This window comes from Eriocheir sinensis, chromosome 57, assembly GCF_024679095.1.
Source record: "Eriocheir sinensis breed Jianghai 21 chromosome 57, ASM2467909v1, whole genome shotgun sequence".
In the NCBI taxonomy this organism is placed as follows: domain Eukaryota; kingdom Metazoa; phylum Arthropoda; class Malacostraca; order Decapoda; family Varunidae; genus Eriocheir; species Eriocheir sinensis.
In genome coordinates, this window is record NC_066565.1 from 10,486,415 (window position 1) to 10,514,251 (window position 27,837).

Sequence of the window (27,837 nt, forward strand, 5' to 3'; positions counted from 1 at the left end):
GTAGCCTGGTAACATACACTCCCAGGTCTTTCTCTGCCTCTTTGGTGGATAGTGGAGTGTTTCCCATGTGGTATTGGTGTGTTAGATATCCCTTCACTGGTAGCCTGGTAACATACACTCCCAGGTCTTTCTCTGCCTCTGTGGTGGATAGTGGAGTGTTTCCCATGTGGTATTGGTGTGTTGGATATCCCTTCACTGGTAGCCTGGTTACATACACTCCCAGCTCTTTCTCTGCCTCTTTGGTGGATAGTGGAGTGTTTCCCATGTGGTATTGGTGTGCTGGATATCCCTTCACTGGTAGCCTGGTAACATACACTCCCAGCTCTTTCTCTGCCTCTTTGGTGGATAGTGGAGTGTTTCCCAGGTGGTATTGGTGTGCTGGATATCCCTTCACTGGTAGCCTGGTAACATACACTCCCAGGTCTTTCTCTGCCTCTTTGGTGGATAGTGGAGTGTTTCCCATGTGGTATTGGTGTGCTGCATATCCCTTCACTGGTAGCCTGGTATCATGCACTCCCAGCTCTTTCTCTGCCTCTTTGGTGGATAGTGGAGTGTTTCCCATGTGGTATTGGTATGCTGGATATCCCTTCACTGGTAGCCTGGTAACATACACTCCAAGGTCTTTCTCTGCCTCTGTGGTGGATAGTGGAGTGTTTCCCATGTGGTATTGGTGTGCTGGATATCCCTTCACTGGTAGCCTGGTAACATACACTCCCAGGTCTTTCTCTGCCTCTGTGGTGGATAGTGGAGTATTTCCCATGTGGTATTGGTATGCTGGATATCCCTTCACTGGTAGCCTGGTAACATACACTCCCAGGTCTTTCTCTGCCTCTGTGGTGGATAGTGGAGTGTTTCCCATGTGGTATTGGTGTGCTGGATATCCCTTCACTGGTAGCCTGGTATCATACACTCCCAGGTCTTTCTCTGCCTCTGTGGTGGATAGTGGAGTGTTTCCCATGTGGTATTGGTGTGCTGGATATCCCTTCACTGGTAGCCTGGTAACATACACTCCCAGGTCTTTCTCTGCCTCTGTGGTGGATAGTGGAGTGTTTCCCATGTGGTATTGGTGTGCTGGATATCCCTTCACTGGTAGCCTGGTAACATACACTCCCAGGTCTTTCTCTGCCTCTGTGGTGGATAGTGGAGTGTTTCCCATGTGGTATTGGTGTGCTGGATATCCCTTCACTGGTAGCCTGGTAACATACACTCCCAGCTCTTTCTCTGCCTCTGTGGTGGATAGTGGAGTGTTTCCCATGTGGTATTGGTGTGCTGCATATCCCTTCACTGGTAGCCTGGTAACATACACTCCCAGGTCTTTCTCTGCCTCTTTGGTGGATAGTGGAGTGTTTCCCATGTGGTATTGGTGTGCTGGATATCCCTTCACTGGTAGCCTGGTAACATACACTCCCAGGTCTTTCTCTGCCTCTTTGGTGGATAGTGGAGTGTTTCCCATGTGGTACTGGTGTGCTGGGTATCCCTTCACTGGTAGCCTGGTATCATACACTCCCAGGTCTTTATTTGCCTCTTTGGTGGATAGTGGAGTGTTTCCCATGTGGTATTGGTGTGTTCGATATCCCTCCACTTGTAGCCTGGTAACATACACTCCCAGGTCTTTCTCTGCCTCTGTGGTGGATAGTGGAGTGTTTCCCATGTAGTATTGGTGTGCTGGATATCCCTTCACTGGTGGCCCGGTAACATGTACTCCCAGGTCTTTCTCTGCCTCTGTGGTGGATAGTGGAGTGTTTCCCATGTGGTATTGGTGTGTTGGATATCCCTTCACTGGTAGCCTGGTATCATACACTCCCAGGTCTTTCTCTGCCTCTGTGGTGGATAGTGGAGTGTTTCTCTTGTGGTATTGGTGTGCTGGATATCCCTTCACTGGAAGCCTGGTAACATACACTTCCAGGTCTTTCTCTGCCTTTGTGGTGGATAGTGGAGTGTTTCCCATGTGGTATTGGTGTGCTGGATATCACTTCACTGGTAGCCTGGTAACATATACTCCCAGGTCTTTCTCTGCCTCTGTGGTGGATAGTGGAGAGTTTCCCATGTGGTATTGGTGTGCGGGATATCCCTTTACTGGTAGCCTGGTGACATACACTCCCAGGTCTTTCTCTGCCTTTGTGGTGGATAGTGGAGTGTTTCCCATGTGGTATTAGTGTGCTGGATATCCCTTCACCGGTAGCCTGGTAACATACACTCCCAGGTCTTTCTCTGCCTCTGTGGTGGATAGTGGAGTGTTTCTCTTGTGGTATTGGTGTGCTGGATATCCCTTCACTGGTAGCCTAGTATCATACACTCCCAGCTCTTTCTCTGCCTCTGTGGTGGATAGTGGAGTGTTTCGCATGTGGTATTGGTGTGCTGGATATCCCTTCACTGGTAGCCTGGTATCATACACTCCCAGGTCTTTCTCTGCCTTTGTGGTGGATAGTGGAGTGTTTCCCATGTGGTATTAGTGTCCTGGATATCCCTTCACTGGTAGCCTGGTAACATACACTCTCAGGTCTTTCTCTGCCTTAGTGGTGGATAGTGGAGTGTTTCCCATGTGGTATTGGTGTGTTGGATATCCCTTCACTGGTAGCCTGGTAACATACACTCCCAGGTCTTTCTCTGCCTCTGTGGTGGATAGTGGAGTGTTTCCCATGTGGTATTGGTATGCTGGATATCCCTTCACTGGTAGCCTGGTTTCTTTCACTCAGAGGTCTTTCTCTGCCTCTGTGGTGGATAGTGGAGTGTTTCCCATGTGGTATTGGTGTGCTGGATATCCCTTCACTGGTAGCCTGGTTTCATACACTCCCAGGTCTTTCTCTGCCTCTGTGGTAGATAGTGGAGTGTTTCCCATGTGGTATTGGTGTGCTGGATATCCCTTCACTGGTAGCCTGGTAACATACACTCCCAGGTCTTTCTCTGCCTCTGTGGTGGATAGTGGAGTGTTTTCCATGTGGTATTGGTGTGCTGGATATCCCTTCACTGGTAGCCTGGTAACATACACTCCCAGGTCTTTCTCTGCCTCTGTGGTGGATAGTGGAGTGTTTCCCATGTGGTATTGGTATGCTGGATATCCCTTCACTGGTAGCCTGGTAACATACACTCCCAGGTCTTTCTCTGCCTCTATGGTGGATAGTGGAGTGTTTCCCATGTGGTATTGGTGTGCTGGATATCCCTTCACTGGTAGCCTGGTAACATACACTTCCAGGTCTTTCTCTGCCTTTGTGGTGGATAGTGGAGTGTTTCCCATGTAGTATTGGTGTGCTGGATATCCCTTCACTGGTAGCCTGGTAACATACACTCCCAGGTCTTTCTCTGCCTCTGTGGTGGATAGTGGAGTGTTTCCCATGTGGTATTGGTGTGCTGGATATCCCTTCACTGGTAGCCTGGTATCATACACTCCCAGGTCTTTCTCTGCCTCTTTGGTGGATAGTGGAGTGTTTCCCATGTGGTATTGGTGTGCTGGATATCCCTTCACTGGTAGCCTGGTAACATACACTCCCAGCTCTTTCTCTGCCTGTTTGGTGGATAGTGGAGTGTTTCCCATGTGGTACTGGTGTGCTGGATATCCCTTCACTGGTAGCCTGGTATCATACACTCCCAGGTCTTTATTTGCCTCTTTGGTGGATAGTGGAGTGTTTCCCATGTGGTATTGGTGTGTTGGATATCCCTACACTTGTAGCCTGGTAACATACACTCCCAGGTCTTTCTCTGCCTCTGTGGTGGATAGTGGAGTGTTTCCCATGTAGTATTGGTGTGCTGGATATCCCTTCACTGGTGGCCCGGTAACATACACTCCCAGGTCTTTCTCTGCCTCTGTGGTGGATAGTGGAGTGTTTCCCATGTGATATTGGTGTGCTGGATATCCCTTCACTGGTAGCCTGGTAACATACACTCCCAGGTCTTTCTCTGCCTCTGTGGTGGATAGTGGAGTGTTTCTCTTGTGGTATTGGTGTGCTGGATATCCCTTCACTGGAAGCCTGGTAACATACACTTCCAGGTCTTTCTCTGCCTTTGTGGTGGATAGTGGAGTGTTTCCCATGTGGTATTGGTGTGCCGGATATCACTTCACTGGTAGCCTGGTAACATATACTCCCAGGTCTTTCTCTGCCTCTGTGGTGTATAGTGGAGTGTTTCCCATGTGGTATTGGTGTGCGGGATATCCCTTTACTGGTAGCCTGGTAACATACACTCCCAGGTCTTTCTCTGCCTCTGTGGTGGATAGTGGAGTGTTTCCCATGTGGTATTAGTGTGCTGGATATCCCTTCACTGGTAGCCTGGTAACATGCACTCCCAGCTCTTTCTCTGCCTCTTTGGTGGATAGTGGAGTGTTTCCTATGTGGTATTGGTGTGCTGGATATCCCTTCACTGGTAGCCTGGTAACATACACTCCCAGCTCTTTCTCTGCCTCTTTGGTGGATAGTGGAGTGTTTCCCATGTGGTATTGGTATGCTGGATATCCCTTCACTGGTAGCATGGTATCATACACTCCCAGCTCTTTCTCTGCCTCTTTGGTGGATAGTGAAGTGTTTCCCATGTGGTATTGGTATGCTGGATATCCCTTCACTGGTAGCCTGGTAACATACACTCCAAGGTCTTTCTCTGCCTCTGTGGTGGATAGTGGAGTGTTTCCCATGTGGTATTGGTATGCTGGATATCCCTTCACTGGTAGCCTGGTATCATACACTCCCAGGTCTTTCTCTACCTCTGTGGTGGATAGTGGAGTGTTTCCCATGTGGTATTGGTATGCTGGATATCCCTTCACTGGTAGCCTGGTAACATACATTCCCAGGTCTTTCTCTGCCTCTTTGGTGGATAGTGGAGTGTTTCCCATGTGGTATTGGTGTGCTGGATATCCCTTCACTGGTAGCCTGGTTATATACACTCCCAGGTCTTTCTCTGCCTCTGTGGTGGATAGTGGAGTGTTTCCCATGTGGTATTGGTGTGCTGGATATCCCTTCACTGGTAGCCTGGTAACATACACTCCCAGGTCTTTCTCTGCCTCTGTGGTGGATAGTGGAGTGTTTCCCATGTGGTATTGGTGTGCTGGATATCCCTTCACTGGTAGCCTGGTTACATACACTCCCAGGTCTTTCTCTGCCTCTGTGGTGGATAGTGGAGTGTTTCCCATGTGGTATTGGTGTGCTGGATATCCCTTCACTGGTAGCCTGGTAACATACACTCCCAGGTCTTTCTCTGCCTCTGTGGTGGATAGTGGAGTTTCCCATGTGGTATTGGTGTGCTGGATATCCCTTCACTGGTAGCCTGGTAACATACACTTCCAGGTCTTTCTCTGCCTTTGTGGTGGATAGTGGAGTGTTTCCCATGTGGTATTGGTGTGCTGGATATCCCTTCACTGGTAGCCTGGTAACATACACTCCCAGCTCTTTCTCTGCCTCTGTGGTGGATAGTGGAGTGTTTCCCATGTGGTATTGGTGTGCTGGATATCCCTTCACTGGTAGCCTGGTATCATACACTCCCAGGTCTTTCTCTGCCTCTTTGGTGGATAGTGGAGTGTTTCCCATGTGGTATTGGTGTGCTGGATATCCCTACACTTGTAGCCTGATAACATACACTCCCAGGTCTTTCTCTGCCTCTGTGGTGGATAGTGGAGTGTTTCCCATGTAGTATTGGTGTGCTGGATATCCCTTCACTGGTAGCCTGGTAACATACACTTCCAGGTCTTTCTCTGCCTTTGTGGTGGATAGTGGAGTGTTTCCCATGTGGTATTGGTGTGCTGGATATCCCTTCACTGGTAGCCTGGTAACATACACTCCCAGCTCTTTCTCTGCGTCTGTGGTGGATAGTGGAGTGTTTCCCATGTGGTATTGGTGTGCTGGATATCCCTTCACTGGTAGCCTGGTAACATACACTCCCAGGTCTTTCTCTGCCTCTTTGGTGGATAGTGGAGTGTTTCCCATGTGGTATTGGTGTGCTGGATATCCCTTCACTGGTAGCCTGGTAACATACACTCCCAGCTCTTTCTCTGCCTCTTTGGTGGATAGTGGAGTGTTTCCCATGTGGTACTGGTGTGCTGGATATCCCTTCACTGGTAGCCTGGTATCATACACTCCCAGGTCTTTATTTGCCTCTTTGGTGGATAGTGGAGTGTTTCCCATGTGGTATTGGTGTGTTCGATATCCCTCCACTTGTAGCCTGGTAACATACACTCCCAGGTCTTTCTCTGCCTCTGTGGTGGATAGTGGAGTGTTTCCCATGTAGTATTGGTGTGCTGGATATCCCTTCACTGGTGGCCCGGTAACATGTACTCCCAGGTCTTTCTCTGCCTCTGTGGTGGATAGTGGAGTGTTTCCCATGTGGTATTGGTGTGTTGGATATCCCTTCACTGGTAGCCTGGTATCATACACTCCCAGGTCTTTCTCTGCCTCTGTGGTGGATAGTGGAGTGTTTCTCTTGTGGTATTGGTGTGCTGGATATCCCTTCACTGGAAGCCTGGTAACATACACTTCCAGGTCTTTCTCTGCCTTTGTGGTGGATAGTGGAGTGTTTCCCATGTGGTATTGGTGTGCTGGATATCACTTCACTGGTAGCCTGGTAACATATACTCCCAGGTCTTTCTCTGCCTCTGTGGTGGATAGTGGAGAGTTTCCCATGTGGTATTGGTGTGCGGGATATCCCTTTACTGGTAGCCTGGTAACATACACTCCCAGGTCTTTCTCTGCCTTTGTGGTGGATAGTGGAGTGTTTCCCATGTGGTATTAGTGTGCTGGATATCCCTTCACCGGTAGCCTGGTTACATACACTCCCAGGTCTTTCTCTGCCTCTGTGGTGGATAGTGGAGTGTTTCTCTTGTGGTATTGGTGTGCTGGATATCCCTTCACTGGTAGCCTAGTATCATACACTCCCAGCTCTTTCTCTGCCTCTGTGGTGGATAGTGGAGTGTTTCGCATGTGGTATTGGTGTGCTGGATATCCCTTCACTGGTAGCCTGGTAACATACACTCCCAGGTCTTTCTCTGCCTTTGTGGTGGATAGTGGAGTGTTTCCCATGTGGTATTAGTGTGCTGGATATCCCTTCACTGGTAGCCTGGTAACATACACTCCCAGGTCTTTCTCTGCCTTAGTGGTGGATAGTGGAGTGTTTCCCATGTGGTATTGGTGTGTTGGATATCCCTTCACTGGTAGCCTGGTAACATACACTCCCAGGTCTTTCTCTGCCTCTGTGGTGGATAGTGGAGTGTTTCCCATGTGGTATTGGTATGCTGGATATCCCTTCACTGGTAGCCTGGTTACATACACTCCCAGGTCTTTCTCTGCCTCTGTGGTGGATAGTGGAGTGTTTCCCATGTGGTATTGGTGTGTTGGATATCCCTTCACTGGTAGCCTGGTAACATATACTCCCAGGTCTTTATCTGCCTCTGTGGTGGATAGTGGAGTGTTTCCCATGTGGTATTGGTATGCTGGATATCCCTTCACTGGTAGCCTGGTTACATACACTCCCAGGTCTTTCTCTGCCTCTGTGGTGGATAGTGGAGTGTTTCCCATGTGGTATTGGTGTGCTGGATATCCCTTCACTGGTAGCCTGGTTTCATACACTCCCAGGTCTTTCTCTGCCTCTGTGGTGGATAGTGGAGTGTTTCCCATGTGGTATTGGTGTGCTGGATATCCCTTCACTGGTAGCCTGGTAACATACACTCCCAGGGCTTTCTCTGCCTCTGTGGTGGATAGTGGAGTGTTTTCCATGTGGTATTGGTGTGCTGGATATCCCTTCACTGGTAGCCTGGTAACATACACTCCCAGGTCTTTCTCTGCCTCTGTGGTGGATAGTGGAGTGTTTCCCATGTGGTATTGGTATGCTGGATATCCCTTCACTGGTAGCCTGGTAACATACACTCCCAGGTCTTTCTCTGCCTCTGTGGTGGATAGTGGAGTGTTTCCCATGTGGTATTGGTGTGCTGGATATCCCTTCACTGGTAGCCTGGTAACATACACTTCCAGGTCTTTCTCTGCCTTTGTGGTGGATAGTGGAGTGTTTCCCATGTGGTATTGGTGTGCTGGATATCCCTTCACTGGTAGCCTGGTAACATACACTCCCAGGTCTTTCTCTGCCTCTGTGGTGGAGAGTGGAGTGTTTCCCATGTGGTATTGGTGTGCTGGATATCCCTTCACTGGTAGCCTGGTATCATACACTCCCAGGTCTTTCTCTGCCTCTTTGGTGGATAGTGGAGTGTTTCCCATGTGGTATTGGTGTGCTGGATATCCCTTCACTGGTAGCCTGGTAACATACACTCCCAGCTCTTTCTCTGCCTCTTTGGTGGATAGTGGAGTGTTTCCCATGTGGTACTGGTGTGCTGGATATCCCTTCACTGGTAGCCTGGTATCATACACTCCCAGGTCTTTATTTGCCTCTTTGGTGGATAGTGGAGTGTTTCCCATGTGGTATTGGTGTGTTGGATATCCTTTCACTTGTAGCCTGGTAACATACACTCCCAGGTCTTTCTCTGCCTCTGTGGTGGATAGTGGAGTGTTTCCCATGTAGTATTGGTGTGCTGGATATCCCTTCACTGGTGGCCCGGTAACATACACTTCCAGGTCTCTTTCTGCCTCTGTGGTGGATAGTGGAGTGTTTCCCATGTGGTATTGGTGTGCTGGATATCCCTTCACTGGTAGCCTGGTAACATACACTCCCAGGTCTTTCTCTGCCTCTGTGGTGGATAGTGGAGTGTTTCTCTTGTGGTATTGGTGTGCTGGATATCCCTTCACTGGAAGCCTGGTAACATACACTTCCAGGTCTTTCTCTGCCTTTGTGGTGGATAGTGGAGTGTTTCCCATGTGGTATTGGTGTGCCGGATATCACTTCACTGGTAGCCTGGTAACATATACTCCCAGGTCTTTCTCTGCCTCTGTGGTGGATAGTGGAGTGTTTCCCATGTGGTATTGGTGTGCGGGATATCCCTTTACTGGTAGCCTGGTAACATACACTCCCAGGTCTTTCTCTGCCTTTGTGGTGGATAGTGGAGTGTTTCCCATGTGGTATTAGTGTGCTGGATATCCCTTCACTGGTAGCCTGGCAACATGCACTCCCAGGCCTTTCTCTGCCTCTGTGGTGGATAGTGGAGTGTTTCCTATGTGGTATTGGTGTGCTGGATATCCCTTCACTGGTAGCCTGGTCACATACACTCCCACCTCTTTCTCTGCCTCTGTGGTGGATAGTGGTGTGTTTCCTATGTGGTATTGGTGTGCTGGATATCCCTTCACTGGTAGCCTGGTAACATACACTCCTAGGTCTTTCTCTGCCTCTGTGGTGGATAGTGGTGTGTTTCCTATGTGGTATTGGTGTGCTGGATATCCCTTCACTGGTAGCCTGGTAACATACACTCCCAGGTCTTTCTCTGCCTCTGTGGTGGATAGTGGAGTGTTTCCCATGTGGTATTGGTGTGCTGGATATCCCTTCACTGGTGGCCCGGTAACATACACTCCCAGGTTTTTCTCTGCCTCCGTGGTGGATAGTAGAATGTTTCCCATGTGGTATTGGTGTGCTGGATATCAGAGGTGGGCAAGTGCGGTACTTAGTGCGGTAGTGCGGTAGTACCGCATCACAAAAAAGTACCGCACTAAAAAATCCTGCGGTACTTTTTTGCGGTACTTAGAAAACTATCGAAGAAGACATTTGCAGAGCGGTATGCTGCTCACAGAAATGTTTTTATTTACTTTTTTTTTTCTTTTTTTTTTATACAATGAATCGGACTCAATCAATCTACTCTACTAACTCTGTAAAATTCTCTGACTATTTGAACTCTAAAGTGGAGCACATCTTGACCCACTCTCCCTTCGCTGAAATCTCCATCCTAGGAGATTTCAATCACCACCAGCTTTGGCTTTCATCCTCTTTCACTGACCAGCCTGGTGAACAAGCCTACAACTTTGCTATCCTCAACGACCTAGAGCAGTTGGTCCAGCACCTTACACGTATTCCCGACCGTCTTGGAGACAGACCCAACATTCTAGACTTCTTCCTTACCTCAAACCCTTCTGCTTATTCTGTCAAAATGTTCTCTCCGTTGGGCTCCTCCGATCACAATCTTATTTCTGTATCCTGTCCTATCGCTCCTGTGCACCCTCTGGACCCGCCGAAGAGGCGATGCTTCTGGCATTTTACTTCAGCTCGATGGGACGACCTCAGGATGTACTTTTCCGATTTCCCGTGGAATGATTACTGCTTCCAGGAGAGAGACCTCTGTGTGTGCTTAGCGCATCACAGAGGTGATTGTCTCTGGAATGGAGGCATACATTCCACGTACTTTCTCTACTCCTCACGCTAAAAAGCATGGTTTAATCACGCTTGTTCTCGTGCTGTCAGTGACAGAGAGGCAGCTCACAAAAGGTACCAGAGCCTTCAAACTAATGCTAACTACGAACTTTACATTTCTGCCCGGAATCGTGCCAAATCTATTCTCCGACTAACCAAAAACTCTTTCATTAGTAGAAAATGCCAAAACCTTGCTTTCTCTAACTCTTCCCGTGACTTTTGGCATCTAGCCAAAAATATCTCCTCCATCTTCACTTCTTCATCTTTCCCTCCACTCCTCACGGCAACACTGCCGTCTCATCTATCTCTAAGGCTGAACTCTTCTCTCAAACTTTTTCTAAAAACTCCACTCTGGACGATTCTGGGCATAATCCTCCTACTCATCCCCCTCTGACTCTCTTATGCCTGTTATAAAGATTCTTCAAAATGATGTTTTCTATGCCCTCTCTGGCCTCAATCCTCAGAAGGCTTATGGACTTGATGGAGTGCCTCCTATTGTCCTTAGAAACTGTGCCTCCGTGCTGTCACCCTGCCTGGTCAAACTCTTTCTTCTCTGCCTGTCAACATCTACCTTTCCTTCCTGCTGGAAGTATGCCTTCATACAGCCTGTGCCTAGGAAGGGTGACCGTTCCAATCCCTCAAACTACCGTCCTATAGCTTTACTTTCTTGTCTATCTAAAGCTTTTGAATCAAACCGGAAGATTCAAAAGCACCTTTCCACTTCTGACCTTCTATCTGATCGTCAGTATGGGTTCCGCAAGGGGCGTTCTACTGGTGATCTCCTTGCCTTCCTAACTGACTCATGGTCATCCTCTCTTAGCCGTTTCGGTGAAACCTTTGCTATTGCACTGGACATATCAAAAGCTTTTGATAGGGTCTGGCACAAATCTTTGCTTTCCAAACTACCCTACTACGGTTTCTATCCTTCTCTCTTGGAAGACAGGTCACTGTTCTTCCCCTAAACCTATTAACTGTGGTGTCCCACAGGGTTCTGTCATATCTCCCACTCTTTTTCTGTTGTTCATTGATGATCTTCTTTCCAAAACGAACTGTCCTATCCATTCTTACGCATATGACTCCACTCTGCATAACTCAACTTCTTTTAATAGAAGACCCACCCTACAGGAACTTTACGCATAATTTTCTTAGGAAGCTGATTAATTGTGGTTTTAGTTTTTCTTAAAATAAATGTTGGGGTCAGGAAACCGGGTGTGAGTGAGGTGTGTGAAGGCGGGCTGTGGCTCCACTCAGCACAAGCTAGGCATTCTGTGGTGCACAACAGCACTGGAAGTCAATCATTTAGTGATTTCCGGAAAAAAAAATACTATCTAGATAATAAAAAAAAAAAGCATCAATAATCACCGCGGGATTTTTTTTTTTTTTTTTTTTTTTTTTTTGCCCCCGATTGCTTTGCTGAAAAAAAAGCAAGAGCTAGGAAACGGGAGGTACCAATAGCACCGGTACCAGTACCGGTGGTAGCGGTACCAGTACCAGTGCTGGTGGTACTTCCCCCGCAGCCTGCCCCGCAGTAGGGATGGGCAAGTACCGTTAATTTGAGTACCGGTAGTACCGGTACCGAAAACTCAGGTACCGTTAGTACCGGTACCGATACCGGTACCCGAAGGAGTATTTTTTTTTTTATCTTAATGACTTCTGTTGAAATTCCCAAATAAATTTCCTGTAAAGAAAACTCTCTCTCTCTCTCTCTCTCTCTCTCTCTCTCTCTCTCTCTCTCTCTCTCTCTCTGAATGAAGTGAATATTTATTTTTTTGATAAAAAAAATAGCATGTATAGTTATTATGGATGAACTCGATCATAGTCTTATAACAATAACAATATTTATTAGCAACCTAAAGAAGAAAAAGAATCGGACATGAAGAATTATCCAGTAACTCCAATAAATAAATAAAATAATAAAATAATGGAAACGGGAGCTGTGATGGAAACGAAAGGCAGGACAAAAATTTTGGTGGGAACCTCTCCTACGCAAGTCCGGGGTAGTTTGAGCACTGTTTCGCCTGAGTTTATCCCCGCAAGAAGTTCCGCCAGCCCCATGAGTCTGCTGGGTTCGTCTGTTAGAAAGAAGCCTCAGGAGTTTGATGGCAAGGTCTCCTGGGAGGCTTACCGCGCTCAGTTTGAGCTGTTGGCAGCCCGGAACGGATGGGATGACCAAGAGTGCGCGGTACAGCTGGCCACTAGACTGAAAGGGGCGGCGCTGGAGGTCCTTGCTCAGCTCGACAATGCGACAAAGGGCAGCTACAGCGGGCTGGCACAGGCGCTGGAGCAACGATATGGGACCAAGCACCAGAACGAGCTCTTCAGGGTTAGGTTCAGAACCCGCAACAGGAGGCGCGGCGAGTCTCTTCAGGAACTCGCTCAGGACCTTGAGAGCATGGCGCACAAGGCATACCTAGGTGCCACCCCTGACCTGCTGACGGTTTTGCTGCGTGATCAATTCATCGATGCCCTGGACAGCCCTCAGCTGAAGATACAAGTGAACCAAGCTAAGCCAACATCAATGCAGGAAGCTCTGGCACGTGCCATGGAGTTTGAGTCCTTTGTTAGGTCTAGCTTGTCAAGCTACAGGGACGACTCGACTTCTGGCTTTAGGGCACGAAAGGGCGCTGTCAGCGACACAGACAGGTTCCAAGGAACGTGCTGGTACTGCGAGAAGGTTGGGCACAAGGAGAACGAATGCTATAAGAGGAAGAAGGAATATGAAGGTGGCGCTAAGAAGAAGCCCAGGGAAGGACCCAAGTGCTGGACCTGTGGAGAAAAAGGGCACTGGAAGAATGAGTGTCGAAAAAATGTGCCCCCAACGAGGGACCACCACTCGGGAAACTAAGGACTGGTTCACGGGGGCAACGACCAGTCTGTCCTCTACATGCCCCGAAGATATCAGTGTGCAGGAGAACCACCATGACAAGCTGCCAAGTGGAGGGCAAGGTTAATGGAGTGCTGTGGCCTGTGGTCGTCGACACAGGCTCGGAACGCACATTGGTGCGGCCTGACGTGGTGAGTCATCGTCGACTTCCTAAGACGCCGCATCGACTGTGCGGAGTCACAGGACACTACGCAGAGCTCAGAGGCCCAGTGGACGTGAAGTTTGAGCTCGGAGGAAAGGAAGAGTTCCTCTCTGTCTACGTGGCTGACATGGACGACCCCTGCATCCTAGGTATGGATTATCTGGTCTCCCACAGGTGCGAGCTGGACTTCCGCGCTAAGCAGCTGACTGTAGGAGGAAGGAGGGTGCCACTGACGACTGTGAACAAGGAAGATCTGCCCGTGACGGTCAAGCGCACCACCATTATTCCTCCGAGGTCGGAGATGCTGTTACCCTGTCAAATTACGGGTGCCTCCTCGACTAGCCTGTGTATGGTAGAGAGTGGAAGTCGATGCCCGGTAGAAAATGGGGTGAATGTAGACAGTACTTTGGTAGACCCTGCTGCAGCGGAAGTGCCTGTCGTCGTGGCCAATGTCTCCTTCAGCCCAAAGAAAATAGAACAAGGGACTATGGTGGGGTTGTGCCAAGAGATCGGCCAGGAACCGAGAACCTGTGTCTGCAGGAAAACCCTGACGAAGCCCCAGTAGGAGCTGCCCAACTACCTGCGCGACCTGTTTGACAGGAGCTCCAAGTATCTAGAGGAGCCCCAAGTGGAACAGCTCAGGGAGCTTCTCGTGAGGAATGCAGATGTGTTTTCCACAGGAGACCTGGACTTGGGGTGTACGGACCTGGTAGAGCACCACATCGACACATGTAGCCACCGCCCGGTGCGCCAAGAGCGAAATACTCTCCTCCCTCACAACCATATTCAATATGCCCTTGCGACAAGGCATCGCCCCTTCGGATTGGAAAAAGGCTAACGTGACACCGATTTTTAAGAAAGGAGACAAAAAAAAATACCAGGTGACTACCGACCCATTAGTCTAACTTCAATTGTAGGTAAGCTACTTGAGAGCATAATTAGAGACAAAATTGTGAGTTACCTCAAAAGTCACTCATTAATTGGGGATTCACAACATGGCTTCTGTAACAAAAGATCCTGCCTATCAAACCTACTGACCATGGACCTGCGATCATGGGTGTCGGAGTGCTGCTCTGGAGGATGGCTTGGCGACGAGGGAAAGCTGCCGAACTTTATGTACTTTCTTATTTAATGAGGCAAAATTTGACATGGTCTTTGTCATCATAATAAAGAATGATGATTATGCTAGTTCTAGACGCCATATCAGTCGAAAAGAACCCCACATACACGAGCTTGAGCTAAGATAACAGAGGCATGTGGATTTCCGGGCTTAATTTTGCCCGTGACACCGCCCCCATCCGTGGAGGGACCATAGACCTTTGTCGGGTGACAGCTATCCCATGAGTTGGGCTGCATATATGGCAAGACAGTCTTAATTTTCCCTATTCCTTCCTTCCGTCCTTCGTTCTGTCTGCCTCGATATCTGTCCCATATTTCTATTTGCTTTCTTCCTGCCTCAATCTCCTCCGTATCTTCTTTTTCTTCATCTTAAGCATGTTCGTAGGTAACAAGACATCGAACAGCAGAGCTACTTTGACGTAAATGTGCAGCAAACAACGAAATAATTGAATCCGTAAGGCAGGTCCACACGTTAGGTTTTGCACAACCTTTTGTCTGCGCAGTCTTAAGACGAAATGAAAACCTTACAATTTTATTGCGTCTACACGGTACCATGATGTTTGCACCAGTTTCGCTCAGTTCAGCTTACATCGCCATGGAGGAGGTACTCCTTTTGTCAATTCTGACGTGTTGTGTTGTGAAGAAAAAAAAGATTGGAACGTCTCAGAAGTACCCGGCGTTCAAAGTGGTCGCGAAAGTGGCTTTTGAAAAGGCACAATTTCTCCCATATGAAATTACTGCGTGAACTACGTGATGAGCCTAATGATTGGCGCAATTACTTGCGAATGGACATAGAAACATATACTTATTTATTGGAACTAGTGACACCCCATATTATTAAAGAAGATACGTGTATGAGAAAAGCAATTTCACCACATGAAAGGTTAACAGCAACGTTAAGATTTTTGGCAACTGGCAGAAGTTACAAAGACCTTGAATTCACAACAATCATCTCGAAACAAGCACTAAGTAAAATCATTCCCGAAACATGTGAAGCTATCTTCAAGGTGCTGAGGAAAGAATATTTGAAGGTAAGTTATAATGCTATTGTCTAGAATTTTTTATTTATTTTTACATGAACCTGAAAAGTGAATATAAGAGCTTCACAAAAGATAGGCCAAATAGAATTACAATTACTTGCAAGTAGTTCAGATTGGTTTAAATGTTGACAAGTAGTTTGCAAGGGAAGAGTGGGTCACGTCTTGATGGGCGTCTGTCTGTCGATCTTGTCCACCTTCTTGTGGGCTGATGCTTGAAATTGGCGTAATTTGCCCAGTTGTTGCAGTTGTTCCTTGAGTGTGCAAATACTGTTCAGGGACGTAGTTATGTGCTACAGGCTGCGGCTGCTGCGAGATGGAGTGGTACTGTGCAACTGTTGATGGAAGAGTATGTGGCATTCTAAATTGTTGGGGCATATTCTGTTGACACCAGTTCCTTTCATTCACGAGTCCAAAATCATCTTGTCGCTGCCTTGTGATATCAACAATTTTAAAGTTTTTCGTAAGCGCGCCCAACTCTGCTTCGAATAACACGTCGGAAATTAGTTTTTGAGCGACTGCGTTTTGGTAACTAGCGACGCCTCGGAGTTTATTTGCCACATGCTTTCCAAATACCGTAAAAGCATCATCTGCCTGTAGCGACTCCAGTTTCCTTCCTACCAACCTCATAACTTCAGTTATGTCATCCTCATTTGGAACTCCCTTTCTCTTACGAGCTGAAGAGGTAGATCTTGAAGAATTACCTGACAATATCTTGCTACTATGGACACTTGACTCTTCGGATATAGGGGTAGCAGTTGCTTCACTCCGTCCACTGTCAGTAGCATTTTCATGAACATCCTCTTCCACCTGGAAATAATAAATAATTTCATTAATACAATAATAGACGTGAAATTAGTAAATGTTTTTTTTCCAAATTAAGTTGAGAAAAATAAATGAAAAAAACATCGCTGAATAACTCAACAACTATATCGAAATTCAAAAATGTAATTTTTACCTATTGTATAGCAATGTCTGTTGATTCCTATGCCGATAACCGTATTACTCTAATGCCAAAATCGAAATAGTTATAATCTATTTAATTATGAGCTCGACACCTGATTTCTACAAATAACTTTTTTCTATGTATCAAATAAAATATATTTCATGTACAGTAGTCTTTTACAATTATGTTATCCATACGAGTGTAAAATTTAAGATACATAGCTGCAATAAAAACAATATTTTCCTTGCTTTCAAATCCTTTCCTTTCTTTTCAGTTTCCCAAGACTGAAGAGGAGTGGCTAGAAGTTGCAGCTCAGTTTGAAAGACTATGGCAGTTCCCTCATTGCTTAGGAAGCATTGATGGGAAACATATTAGGATTGTGCCACCTAAAGGAAGCGGATTATACTTTTTTAATTATAAGAAAACCCACAGTGTTGTACTTATGGCAATAGCAAATGCCAAGTACGAATTTTTGTATTGTGATACAGGCACAAATGGTAGGATCTCCGATGGAGGAGTAATAAATAACACTAAATTTTATGAAAAACTAACTAAGAACGAGTTAAGAATTCCTAAGCCCCGGTCCATTGAAAATTCAAACACAGTTTTACGATATGTTTTTGTAGGTGATGAAGCCTTTGCTATGCGTCGAGAACTTCTTAAACCATATCGACGAGATACATTAACAAGGGAACGAAGAATTTTCAATTACCGCCTATCTAGGGCGAGGCGTGTCGTTGAAAACACGTTCGGAATATTGGCTTCGCGATTTCGCATTTTCCACACAAGTATTAGTTTGAAGATGGACAACGTGGATACTGTAGTTCTGACGTGTTGCGCCTTACACAACTTTTTGCGCAGAAGAAGCCCCGAAATCTACACCCCTCATGAAAGTATGGATCGGGAAAATATTTCTGAAGGTACTGTCGAATTAGGAGAAAGATGTGACCCAGAATTAGTACACGACCTACAGCGTGGAACAAGAGGACAGATTTTGAGCAATGCTATCGTTGTGAGAGACCAATTCAAAGATTACTTCAACAATGAGGGGGCTGTTACTTGGCAAGATACATTTGTAAATTTCAACGGTTAATGATGTATTTACATGTATTACCAAATAAATTGATCATATAAATGAAATATTTTTTCTTACCTGTTCTGGTGGTTCGTCCACTGCAGACTCTTCAGTTTCATCCATGGTATTTCTAGAGTGCCTTGGGGTTTCCTGATCACTTAGAAAATGTAACAAGTCGAAATACCAAAGAGATGGCTTGTAGATTTCCTCTTCTCCAGCGCCAGATCGAGTCGAAGCATTAACTTTAGCCAGTTCTTTGCGGTAAACACTTCTCAAAGAATTTTTTTTTTTTTACCACCTTTTCTCTGTTGGTATTTTCATCATTTTCTTTGAATTTTTCCACAAAGCTTTCATAAGCCTTCCCCTTTTTATCCCGGTCACTATAATCCTTTGATTTGACAAGCCAAATGCATGGGAAACTTTCGTATAATGCAATAAATTCTGTGAGGAACTCCCGAGAACATTGCCTGAGGTCAGCCATTGTCGCCTGTTGAATTCAAACTGAGGCACAAAATGAAACGAAAGACGGCGCTACCGTCTACACGTTCCGACTTGTCCGCACAGTTCACGGATATCTATGCTCTCTTAGCTCAGTTATCGCTGCAACTGTACAGTCTTGCGCTGGAGTCAAAACTGCGCAGTTTTCCCGTCTACACACAACGTTTTATCTGCAACGTCTTGAACTGTGCAGACAAAAGGTTGTGCAAAACGTAGCGTGTGGACCTGCCTGTAGATTACGATTTAGTACAGTTTGCCTTGAAAGGAAGAAAAATGGGAAAAGAGAATGGGTTTCTTGAACCAGCAGCTGGAGGGGGCTCCCTAGGAATGGCTGACGGTTCTGTAAACGTGCTTGCGATTCGCTGCAAGGCCAATGACGTCATCAACCAATCAGCGGCCTCGCTGACTTAGCGCGCCTCTAACTACAATCTAAGTTTGCTTCGTGAATCTGACGCTAACGTCGGTAGCTAAATCAATAGTGCGTAGTTATGTTAGTTCGTAGTTATTGAGTCTGTTTGTGAATTCGGGCCCGGGAGCGGTAGTGGCCGTACTGCTGGCAGCGGTAACACCTCAGGGGTTCCGTGTTGAAGGGGCGCGTGTAGAACACGCCCCAGCTCCCGAGGTCGAGCAAGCCCCGCAGGGGGCCCTTTACCGAAACGAGGAACTGCCTCGCGGCAAGGCCATCCCGCGTCTAGCACCACTCCGCCGTGACAACGCCCGGGTGGCGGAGGAGTGCCTTGAGTAGCATAGCGACCGGGTACGACGTCACCACCGCCTTGGTAGTGGCATCGCTCGTCTGCCGCAGCTGCACCGCCTTCCCGTGCACCGACGTGGTCTCCAGGAGGGTGCAGAGGGCTTCCTCGGTGGACGCATCTGGAGGCGCAGCCCGAGTTGCTCCTCCAGGGCCTCCGACAAGTCGAGTGCCGACTCGAACCCCGGTGTAGGGGAAACGACAACCTTGGGGCTGGCAGGGGTCGTAGCAGCATGGCGGGGAGCAGCCTGCACGGGGTGCGAAACGGCACCGAGCGGGGTGGTATGGGCAGCGGCGGAGGCAGATGAGGAAGCAGCGGTGGTGAGGGAAGACGGCGTCGGGCGTGAGCCGTGTGTCAGAGTGGCGTTGGCAGAAGCTGGGGAGGTAGCGGTGGCGAATGGCGAGCGTAAGCGGTGATGGGAGGGTGGCGGATGAGGGTTGGAGCGGACCCGGCGGTCACGCCTCTGCCCCACTACCGCCCACTCGTCATCAGATGAGTCGGGGAGCGGGATAAGGGCCGCTTTATCGCCCTCACTTCCTGACTACAGGCGCAGCTGCTTATCCGCCGGCGACTCGGAGTCGGAGCTCTCCGAGTCGCTAGCGGGGCGGACACGCTTGTCCGTAGACATCCAAGCGGCAAGACAGCACGGGGGCTAAAACACACCTAGACATATAACAACAACAACAAAGAAATATGAAAAAAAACTAACCTACAAAACAACCGGGCTAACCTACAGCAGCAGGAAGGCTGCAGTCGCGTGTAACTAGCGACGTGAACCAGCGACACGGTAGCTGTGTAGCGGTGGAGAGCAGCGCGGGGAGAGGTGTGCAGCGCGGGGCAGGGCGTCGGGGTGCGCGAGGTGGAAGGCGCGCGGTGAAGGCAGGCAACACCGGGGAGTGACGCGGGAACAGTGACGCGGGGCCTGGCAGTAAGCAGAGTAGCTCAATCGCTCGCTCGCGAGAGCTGTTGCTTATACGGTGGGGTAGAGGTGTACGCGCTGCCAGGTCCGGGAAGCCAATGCGTCGCAGGGACTTCCGCTTCTTCGATTTATCCCCTCAGAAGGGGAAACGGGCCTTTGTCATAGTGACGGCTCGTCTCAGAGGTGGCAGGTAGAACCCGCCGGCTGGCGTGCCAGGCGGGGAAACGGGTGCACATGGCAGCCCGTAGCTGAGCCGAGCGAACAACTCAACAGTCTATAGGTGGCCCAGAGGCGGGGAGAGTTGCTCGCTCGACAAGTGCTGGCGTTCCACTGCGTCGCAGGAACTTGCTTGCTTTTAAGTTTCATCCCCTCAGAAGGGGAAACGGGCCTTAGTCAAGGGTGACGGTCCGTCGCAGTGGTGGCTGGAGGTCGCACGGACTTGTCTTGTCTTTAAGTTTTACCCCTGTAATAAGGGGTCAGAGCCTTTGCACAAAGGCGGACCTGTAAGGGGGGGCGAGCGATTCAAAACTCGGGGCGTTTGTAGGGACGCCTCCGCCGCCGCCACAGCCATGGGAATCAGCCGGCGAGCACCGACGGAGACACGGGCACCCCGGGCAGGCGCCCAGTAGTAGCCCGTAGCAGAACCCGGGTGAGCAGCCAGACGGTCAACTTAACCGGCGGACCGGAAGGGCGTGCCGGGCTGCTCACCCGAGGACGACTGGCGTGTCTCTGTAGCAGTCACCGCTCAAATTCCGTGCTCCTTCCCCTTAGTGACACTAAGAAAATGGGGCGCTGCAAAGAATGACTAAGATTCTGTGTTTTCATGTAAAATGTTCATCGTCGATCCTTTACTCCCTGTGTATGTCGCGTCTTCAATGTTTAACTTTTCTTGTACTCGTTTATCTTCTACTGTCCGTCAATGTCCTTTTGTTGTCCACCGTTACACATTGTTATACACATACACCAACACTTAAATGTTAACCTACACAAACAACATTCACACAAACGCATACACAAACAAACACCTATTCTATGTGGTGTTCTTGTCTTAACGACCTGTATGATGTTTGCCGAATAAAGTAACCCTGACGGATATTGAGTTTCTCTATCCGGGAACCTATTAGCAATAAGAACACTCGCTACCACCAGCACTTGGTGACCCCGGAGTGTTGCTAAGGTTCTAGGTGGCTTATAACCAGTGCCGCTCAAGGGCACTCTCTCCCAGAGGGTGGACCTGAGTCAGAAGCATCTGATTCATTCGTCCTACCCTCTCCTGGGGCAATACATCTCACCTCCGCTTGGGGTTCGTGGGATTGAGCCACGGGTCGGGAGGAGTATTACGCCGTGGGCGTAGTTGCCACCTATAGGGTTTCTCCCCCGCCCTCCCCCAGGCACCCTCTGTGCCCCTTCCCCAGGCTCCTTCTGCGCCTTCCCCCAGGCACCCTCTGTGCCCTCCTCCAGACGCCTTCTGCGTCTTCTCTAGGCACTCTCTGTGCCCTCCTCCAGACGCCTTCTGCGTCTTCTCTAGGCACTCTCTGTGCCCTCCTCCAGACGCCTTCTGCGTCTTCTCTAGGCACTCTCTGTGCCCTCCTCCAGACGCCTTCTGCGTCTTCTCTAGGCACTCTCTGTGCCCTCCTCCAGACGCCTTCTGCGTCTTCTCTAGGCACTCTCTGTGCCCTCCTCCAGACGCCTTCTGCGTCTTCTCCAGACACTCTCTGTGCCCTCCTCCAGACGCCTTCTGCGTCTTCTCCAGACACTCTCTGTGCCCTCCTCCAGACGCCTTCTGTGTCTTCTCTAGGCACTCTCTGTGCCCTCCTCCAAACGCCTTCTGTGTCTTCTCCAGACACTCTCTGTGCCCTCCTCCAGGCGCCTTCTGCGTCTTCTCTAGACACTCTCTGCCCTCCTCCAGACGCCTTCTGTGTCTTCTCTAGACACTCTCTGTGCCCTCCTCCAGACGCCTTCTGCGTCTTCTCTAGACACTCTCTGCCCTCCTCCAGACGCCTTCTGTGTCTTCTCTAGACACTCTCTGCCCTCCTCCAGACGCCTTCTGTGTCTTCTCTAGACACTCTCTGCCCTCCTCCAGACGCCTTCTGCGTCTTCTCTAGACACTCTCTGCCCTCCTCCAGACGCCTTCTGTGTCTTCTCTAGACACTCTCTGCCCTCCTCCAGACGCCTTCTGTGTCTTCTCTAGACACTCTCTGTGCCCTCCTCCAGACGCCTTCTGCGTCTTCTCCAGACACTCTCTGTGCCCTCCTCCAGACGCCTTCTGCGTCTTCTCCAGACACTCTCTGTGCCCTCCTCCAGACGCCTTCTGCGTCTTCTCTAGGCACTCTCTGTGCCCTCCTCCAGACGCCTTCTGCGTCTTCTCCAGGCACCCTCTGTGCGCCTACTTCAGGCATCTTCAGCGCCTCCTCCAGGCATCTTCAGCGCCTCCTCCAGGCATCTTCAGCGCCTCCTCCAGGCATCCTTTGTGGCCCCTCTCTAGGCATCTTATGTGCCCCATGGTGCTCCTCCCGGCGCTCACCCACCCCCTCTCACCCTTTCTCCTTCCTGCCTTTCCGCTGGTACGGCGACTGAGACATGCACACTGTGTGACACGCACACAAGACTCAGTGAACACTCAAACATAGTGCGACGCATTACTGAGACACACAGTGCCACACACTCAGTGTACACGCCACACACAGACTCAGTGTACACGCCATACAGACTCAGTGTATACGCCGCCACACACCACACAGACTCAGAGACACGCAAACACAATGTGACATCCCACTGGGATTACTAGCTGCCCTTTGGATTACCACCCCCTCCTGGATCTACTACCGCCCTCTTGGATTATCCTACACTTGTGGATCTTTGTGTACAGTGCAGTGTGTCCAGCAACAGTTCAGTGCAGCACGTCCCCAGCAACAGTTGGTGTCACAGTGTTACCTACTAAGCGTACAGTGTTGTGTTACAGTGCCTTTTTTTAACACTGGTTCATTCCCCGAGCCACAGATGCCCCTGGCACGTGCCAGCGCCTTCCCACGCAGTCGTTCGACGCATTCACGACTGCTGCGGCACCTGGCATGCTTGCGCCTCTCACTCCTCAACCGGCTGTGGCCCCTGGCACGCTGGCATCTAGCGCCTTACCACGCAGTCGTTCGACGCCGTTACGGACTGCCGAGGCCCCTAGCACGCTGGCAGCTGGCGCCTTTAACACACGCAGTTCGTTCTACTCTCACAACTGCTGAGGCCCCTGGCACGCTGGCAGCTAGCGCCTTCACACGCAGTTCCCTCGACGCACTCTATGACTGCCGTAGCCCCCGGCGCGTTTACGCCAGTGCCTTTCGCCAATCTCCACGCCGCTCGACTTCACCATACCTGACGACGACATGCAACTCTTCCTCTACTACGGCGGTGTCCTTCAGAGCACCACTCTTCTGCTCAGGACCCGTCTACGTGGTTCGCGATTCGGGAGTGCTGATTCAAGCCCTCCAGGATATATTTAACAGCCAATCACTCAACTCACTTCAGCTCGACTTATTGTTGCTGTCCTCACTGCGCTACTCATCTCAGCTCGACTCACCGTAGCTGTCCCCTACGCGCTACTCACTCCAGCTCGACTTACCGTAGCTGTTGTCACCGCACTACTCACTCCAGCTCGACTTACCGTAGCTGTTGTCACTGCACTACTCACCCCAGCTCGACTCACCGTAGCTGAACACTACTCAACGCAGTGCATCTCAGCGCAACTTACCGCGCACCTCCACGCAACTCTACCCAGCACAACTTACCGCGCGCCTCAACGCAACTCTACTCAGCGCAACTTACCGCGCACCTCAACGCAACTCTACTCAGCGCAACTCACCGCCCAACACTACACACCGCAACGCATCACCGTCTGCCACAGCTCCCCCGCACCAAGGAAGATTTCGTTCCTCCTTCCTCGTCACTGGGGGGGAGTAATCTGTAGCAGTCACCGCTCAAATTCCGTGCTCCTTCCCCTCAGTGACACTAAGAAAATGGGGCGCTGCAGAGAAAGACTAAGATTCTGTGTTTTCATGTAAAATGTTCATCGTCGATCCTTTACTCCCTGTGTATTTAGCGTCTTCAATGTTTAACTTTTCTTGTACTCGTTTACCTTTGACTGTTCGTCTATGTCCTTTTGTTGTCCACCGTTACACATTGTTCCACACATACACCAACACTTAAATGTTAACCTACAAAAACAACATTCACACAAACGCATACACAAACAAACACCTATTCTATGTGCTGTTCTTGTCTTAACGACCTGTATGATGTTTGCCGAATAAAGTAACCCTGACGGATATTGAGTTTCTCTATCCGGGAACCTATTAACAATAAGAACACTCGCTACCACCAACATCTCTGGGTCGCAGAGACGGTAGGTAGGTAAGATTTATTCCCTCAGAAGGGGAAACGGGCCTTTGTCGTATTGACGGCCCGTCGCTGTGATGGCAGGTTGAACCCTCCGGCTGGCGTGCCGGCGGGGCCCCCGCCGGCTAGCGTGCCAGGCGGGGAAACGGGTGCACAAGGCAGCCCGCAGCAGAGCAGAGCGAGCAACTCAACAGTCTATAGGTGGCCCATAGGCCGGGAGAGTTGCTCGCCCGACGAGTGCTGCCGCTCCACTGTGTAGTCGCTGTCGTCGTCTTCGATTTATCCCCTTAGAAGGGGAAGCGGGCCTTTGTCACGGGGACGGCCCGTCGCAGGGATGGCAGGTTGAACCCGCCGGCTGGCGTGCCAGGCGGGGAAACGGGCGCACACGGCAGCCCGTAGCAGAGGCGAGCGAGCAACTCGACAGTCTATAGGTGGCCCAGAGGCCAGGAGAGTTGCTCACTCGACGAATGCTGGCGTTCCACTGTATAGTCGCTGGTGGTGGTGGTGATGGTGTGTGATTCATCCCCTTAGTAGGGGAACGGGCCTTTGTCGTAGCGACGGCCCGTCGCAGTGGTGGCTGGGGCTATACCTGTGCGTACACGGCACGCCGCGCGCACATGTGCAAGTACATATATACATACAAACACACACACACACACACACCGATATACGCACACATACAGATATAAAACGCCCCTTCCCACTAAGTGGGTTGGGGCACAGGCTCACAAGGGGTCCTGTAGCTGTATTGTTAAAAATAACCCTCACGCACATACACACACACAGACACACACACACACACACATACACACACTCACACACGCCCATACACACAACACACGGAGCTTATCTGGGCGGGTCGTACGTCCGCACAAGGGCAGCAAGTGCCCTGTCGTCCAGCGCCCCCACCAGGGCTGGCGCTGAGAGACCCTCCGGGTTCGGTAGCAGCCGGCGTGTTCCTATACAATCGAGGAGGTAGTGGAGGAGCGGTTGGAGGACCTCCTCCTCGCAGTGAGGGCATATGACAGGGGCAGGGTCGTCAGGGTCAAGGACCGACGCGCACCTGTATGTTGTAACCCGCTGTCCGGGCTCAAAGGGGAGACGACACACTGCTTGCACTAGCGACACTTGACTTAAGATTCTGGTGCTTTAGGAGTATTTAAAGGAGTTCGTAAGTTGGGGTAATGAAACGGTGTCGCCTTTTTTATATTTATTTTAGTCTACCTTAATACTATTTAATATTACAAAAGAGAAAAATATTGTTAAAACCAGCGACTGGCTTACGAGACTCAATGAGTCTTCAGGTTTTCTTTCACTGCTGGTTAATGACGTTAATACTGGTATAATACTGAGAGTTTCTTAAAAATCACACAATAAATCGTCACAGAAATATAACCACTTAGTTTCTAATAATCCTAAATAGAACTACTAACACAATAGAACACAATAGATACGCTTTCCTCTACGGTAACTCTTCACTCCATACTCACAGTAGCAAAGATGAATGTTCTGCCCATGTCGTCTAGGGAAGGACAACTGGGTGTATAGCAAGCGAGCAGGGTGCTGGCTGATCTGAGGTCTAACCTGAATAAATGCTCCTTATATAGGCATGACATACATGCAGACATCACGAGGGTAACACGGAAGGCATGTGAGTCTTACATCAAACTCATACAATAATCTACCTAACCGACATGTTCTATAAGATTGGTTCACGCGTGATTCTAATCCTTAGTGTAACTGTCACGCGGTGACGCACCCAAGCAGCTCTTTACATGACCCTTTTGATCCGCCGTTAATCGTGTGTTGGCTGATAGATAAGCGGGTGCGTTTATGGACAATTGTGTGTTGGTTGGTAGATAAGCGGTGCGTTTGTGGACAATCGTGTGTTGGCTGATAGATAGCGGTGCGGTTGTGGACACCCTGGGGCCTCGTTGGTATGTCTTCCGGGTTCCGTGCTGTGTTCAGTGTTCTTCAGTGTTCTTGTAAGGGGGATATTTAGCGTTCTATACCGCTGTCGCCATCGGAAGATATTGTTGTGGATGATGGTGATACTGCAGCTAGCGGAGTGAGTGGTGTCGCGTCCCGCGGGGCACCACATACCTCCTCCGTTAAAATAACGCCACGTCCTCGTGGCACAAAGCGCTCCGCGGGGCGGACGACCATCGTGGACCAAGACGGGGAAGGCGGGACCGCAGGGGAGGAGGCCCGCCAGAGACGGGGCCCGAAGAGACGGAAGCAGGCCATCCCACTGGTGACGAAGAGGACCCCCGCGGCGGAGAACCCGAGGAGCAACCACCCCCACCAAGGGAGGATGGGGTCGAAGGCGGGGCCCGGAGAGACGGATTCCTGGAGCGCGTGAAGCGCCGGAGGGAGGTATAGCGGGGGGGGCCAGAGACGACCCGGGCGACGGCGGCGGGGAGAGGAGGGGGCCAAGGATAGTCTTGGCCAGGAGCGACGAGACCACGTCACGCCCGATGTGGAAGGGGGCGCGATGAACCGTCAGCGCGGCGTCACCGTCCATAGTAGCAGAGGCAGGGAGGCTGAAGGCGTCGGAGTGGGCACTACAGCCCATACCGAGGCTGAGGAGCCCCGTGCCGTTCAGGGTCTGCTTGTATTTGGAGACCGTGCTGTCCGGGCAGACCATGGTGACCACCTGGGGGTATCGGTAGCGAAGACCCAGCCCGCAGGAGACGGGATGAAGACCGGGGGGAAGACTCTGAGGAGAGACTTAGAACACAGCGAGAGGGCGTCCGGGCGATCGAGAAAGAGAGCGATCTAGCAGCGCCGGACAGAAGTAGAGTAGACAGGGGCGACAGGGGGACATACATAGAGCAGGTGGTGTTTAGTACAGCGGTCCAAGTACTCTAAGAGCATATAGTGTGTGCGATTTTCAGAAACCGCGAGGTAGGCGGAAAGCGTGTCGGTGTGCAGAAAATAGGGCGTGCCATCAAGATGAAAAGGCAACGCGTCCATTTTAAATACATCGAACACATCAGAGGGATCCCCTTTCATGGGGATTTGTAAGTAGAAGTGAAGGGTTCCTGAGGAAAGCGTACCTTTAGAAATAACCCTAGAGACATCTCTATACAATGCTAAATATTCATGTGCTGCAGGAAAAAGTAAGCCTGGGTAATGAAGCGACGCATTTCTGAGCACACGAAATAGTACATCATTTGGAAGGAGGAGAGGGGAAACCTGCGTTTGAGACAGCTGCTGAAGGCCAAGCTTGAGATTCAGAGTATCATAATTCAGGTCACTAAGCGCCAAATGAATGAGAAGGATAGTCTCCAAAATACGCATTTCCCCTTCAATTTACAAGGTTCGTAATGAGAATTGACGGATAATGGCCGAAGCCAAAGCCGAGGCGGACTCTAGACGGGAGATGGCAGAGTGAACATGACGGAGGTCCCGAACTGTTGCGTTGAGGACTTCCTGATGGAGGTTAAGCTGACGTCTCTCGTCTGCGGACAGAGTGTAGAGCTGGGAGAGCTTCCCGTGTATCACATCTATTTGGGCCTGAGTGGCCGTACCGAAAAGGAGGTTCGCAATCGAGCCAAGGAAATCCACGGCCCCTCGCCTCTGGCGAGTCCGAAACGGGCTCCCATCTCTACCACTCATAGCCGACAGAAAGCTGTTAAGATCTTTGAATAATTTCTCAAACTCAATGTGAAAAGAGTCTAGAGTGCGCCTGAGCAGACCAACAGTAGGGAACGATTGATTCATAATATGTTCAATCGACCATGAAACTTCCGCTGTTAGATTTGCCACGTTGATGAGAGGACGTTGGATGTCGTCCGTCTTGATGACGACGGGGACAACATA

General features: G+C 49.9%; 1 protein-coding gene and 1 long non-coding RNA gene across 38 annotated transcripts; one reads left to right on the plus strand and one right to left on the minus strand.

The window, feature by feature from the left end:
* The first annotated feature begins 223 nt into the window (after window positions 1-223).
* On the plus strand, window positions 224-9,419 carry LOC126984883 (uncharacterized). Of its 37 annotated transcripts, none has more exons than XR_007738144.1 (7): window positions 229-421; window positions 620-1,312; window positions 2,996-3,094; window positions 3,293-3,391; window positions 3,788-3,886; window positions 4,877-4,975; window positions 8,043-8,399. XR_007738144.1 is itself a non-coding variant. In XM_050839185.1 (5 exons), exons 1-5 carry the CDS (start codon window positions 264-266, stop codon window positions 4,233-4,235), a joined length of 903 nt encoding a protein of 300 aa, XP_050695142.1. In that variant the 5' UTR covers window positions 224-263; the 3' UTR covers window positions 4,236-4,382. The 37 variants fall into 37 exon arrangements, 6 of the variants coding, with proteins under 6 accessions (XP_050695142.1, XP_050695140.1, XP_050695139.1 ...); XR_007738143.1 differs by lacking the exon at window positions 4,877-4,975 and adding an exon at window positions 5,075-5,173; XR_007738147.1 differs by lacking the exons at window positions 229-421; window positions 3,293-3,391; window positions 3,788-3,886; window positions 8,043-8,399 and adding exons at window positions 4,580-4,678; window positions 5,075-5,270; window positions 7,746-8,042; window positions 9,330-9,410 and having other exon boundaries at window positions 518-1,312.
* Window positions 2,884-4,776, minus strand: LOC126984886 (uncharacterized). Its single transcript, XR_007738174.1, has 2 exons — window positions 4,691-4,776; window positions 2,884-3,106 (listed from the first exon to the last, which is right to left on the minus strand). It is a non-coding gene; the product is annotated as an uncharacterized LOC126984886 (long non-coding RNA).
* Window positions 9,420-27,837: the final 18,418 nt, after the last annotated feature.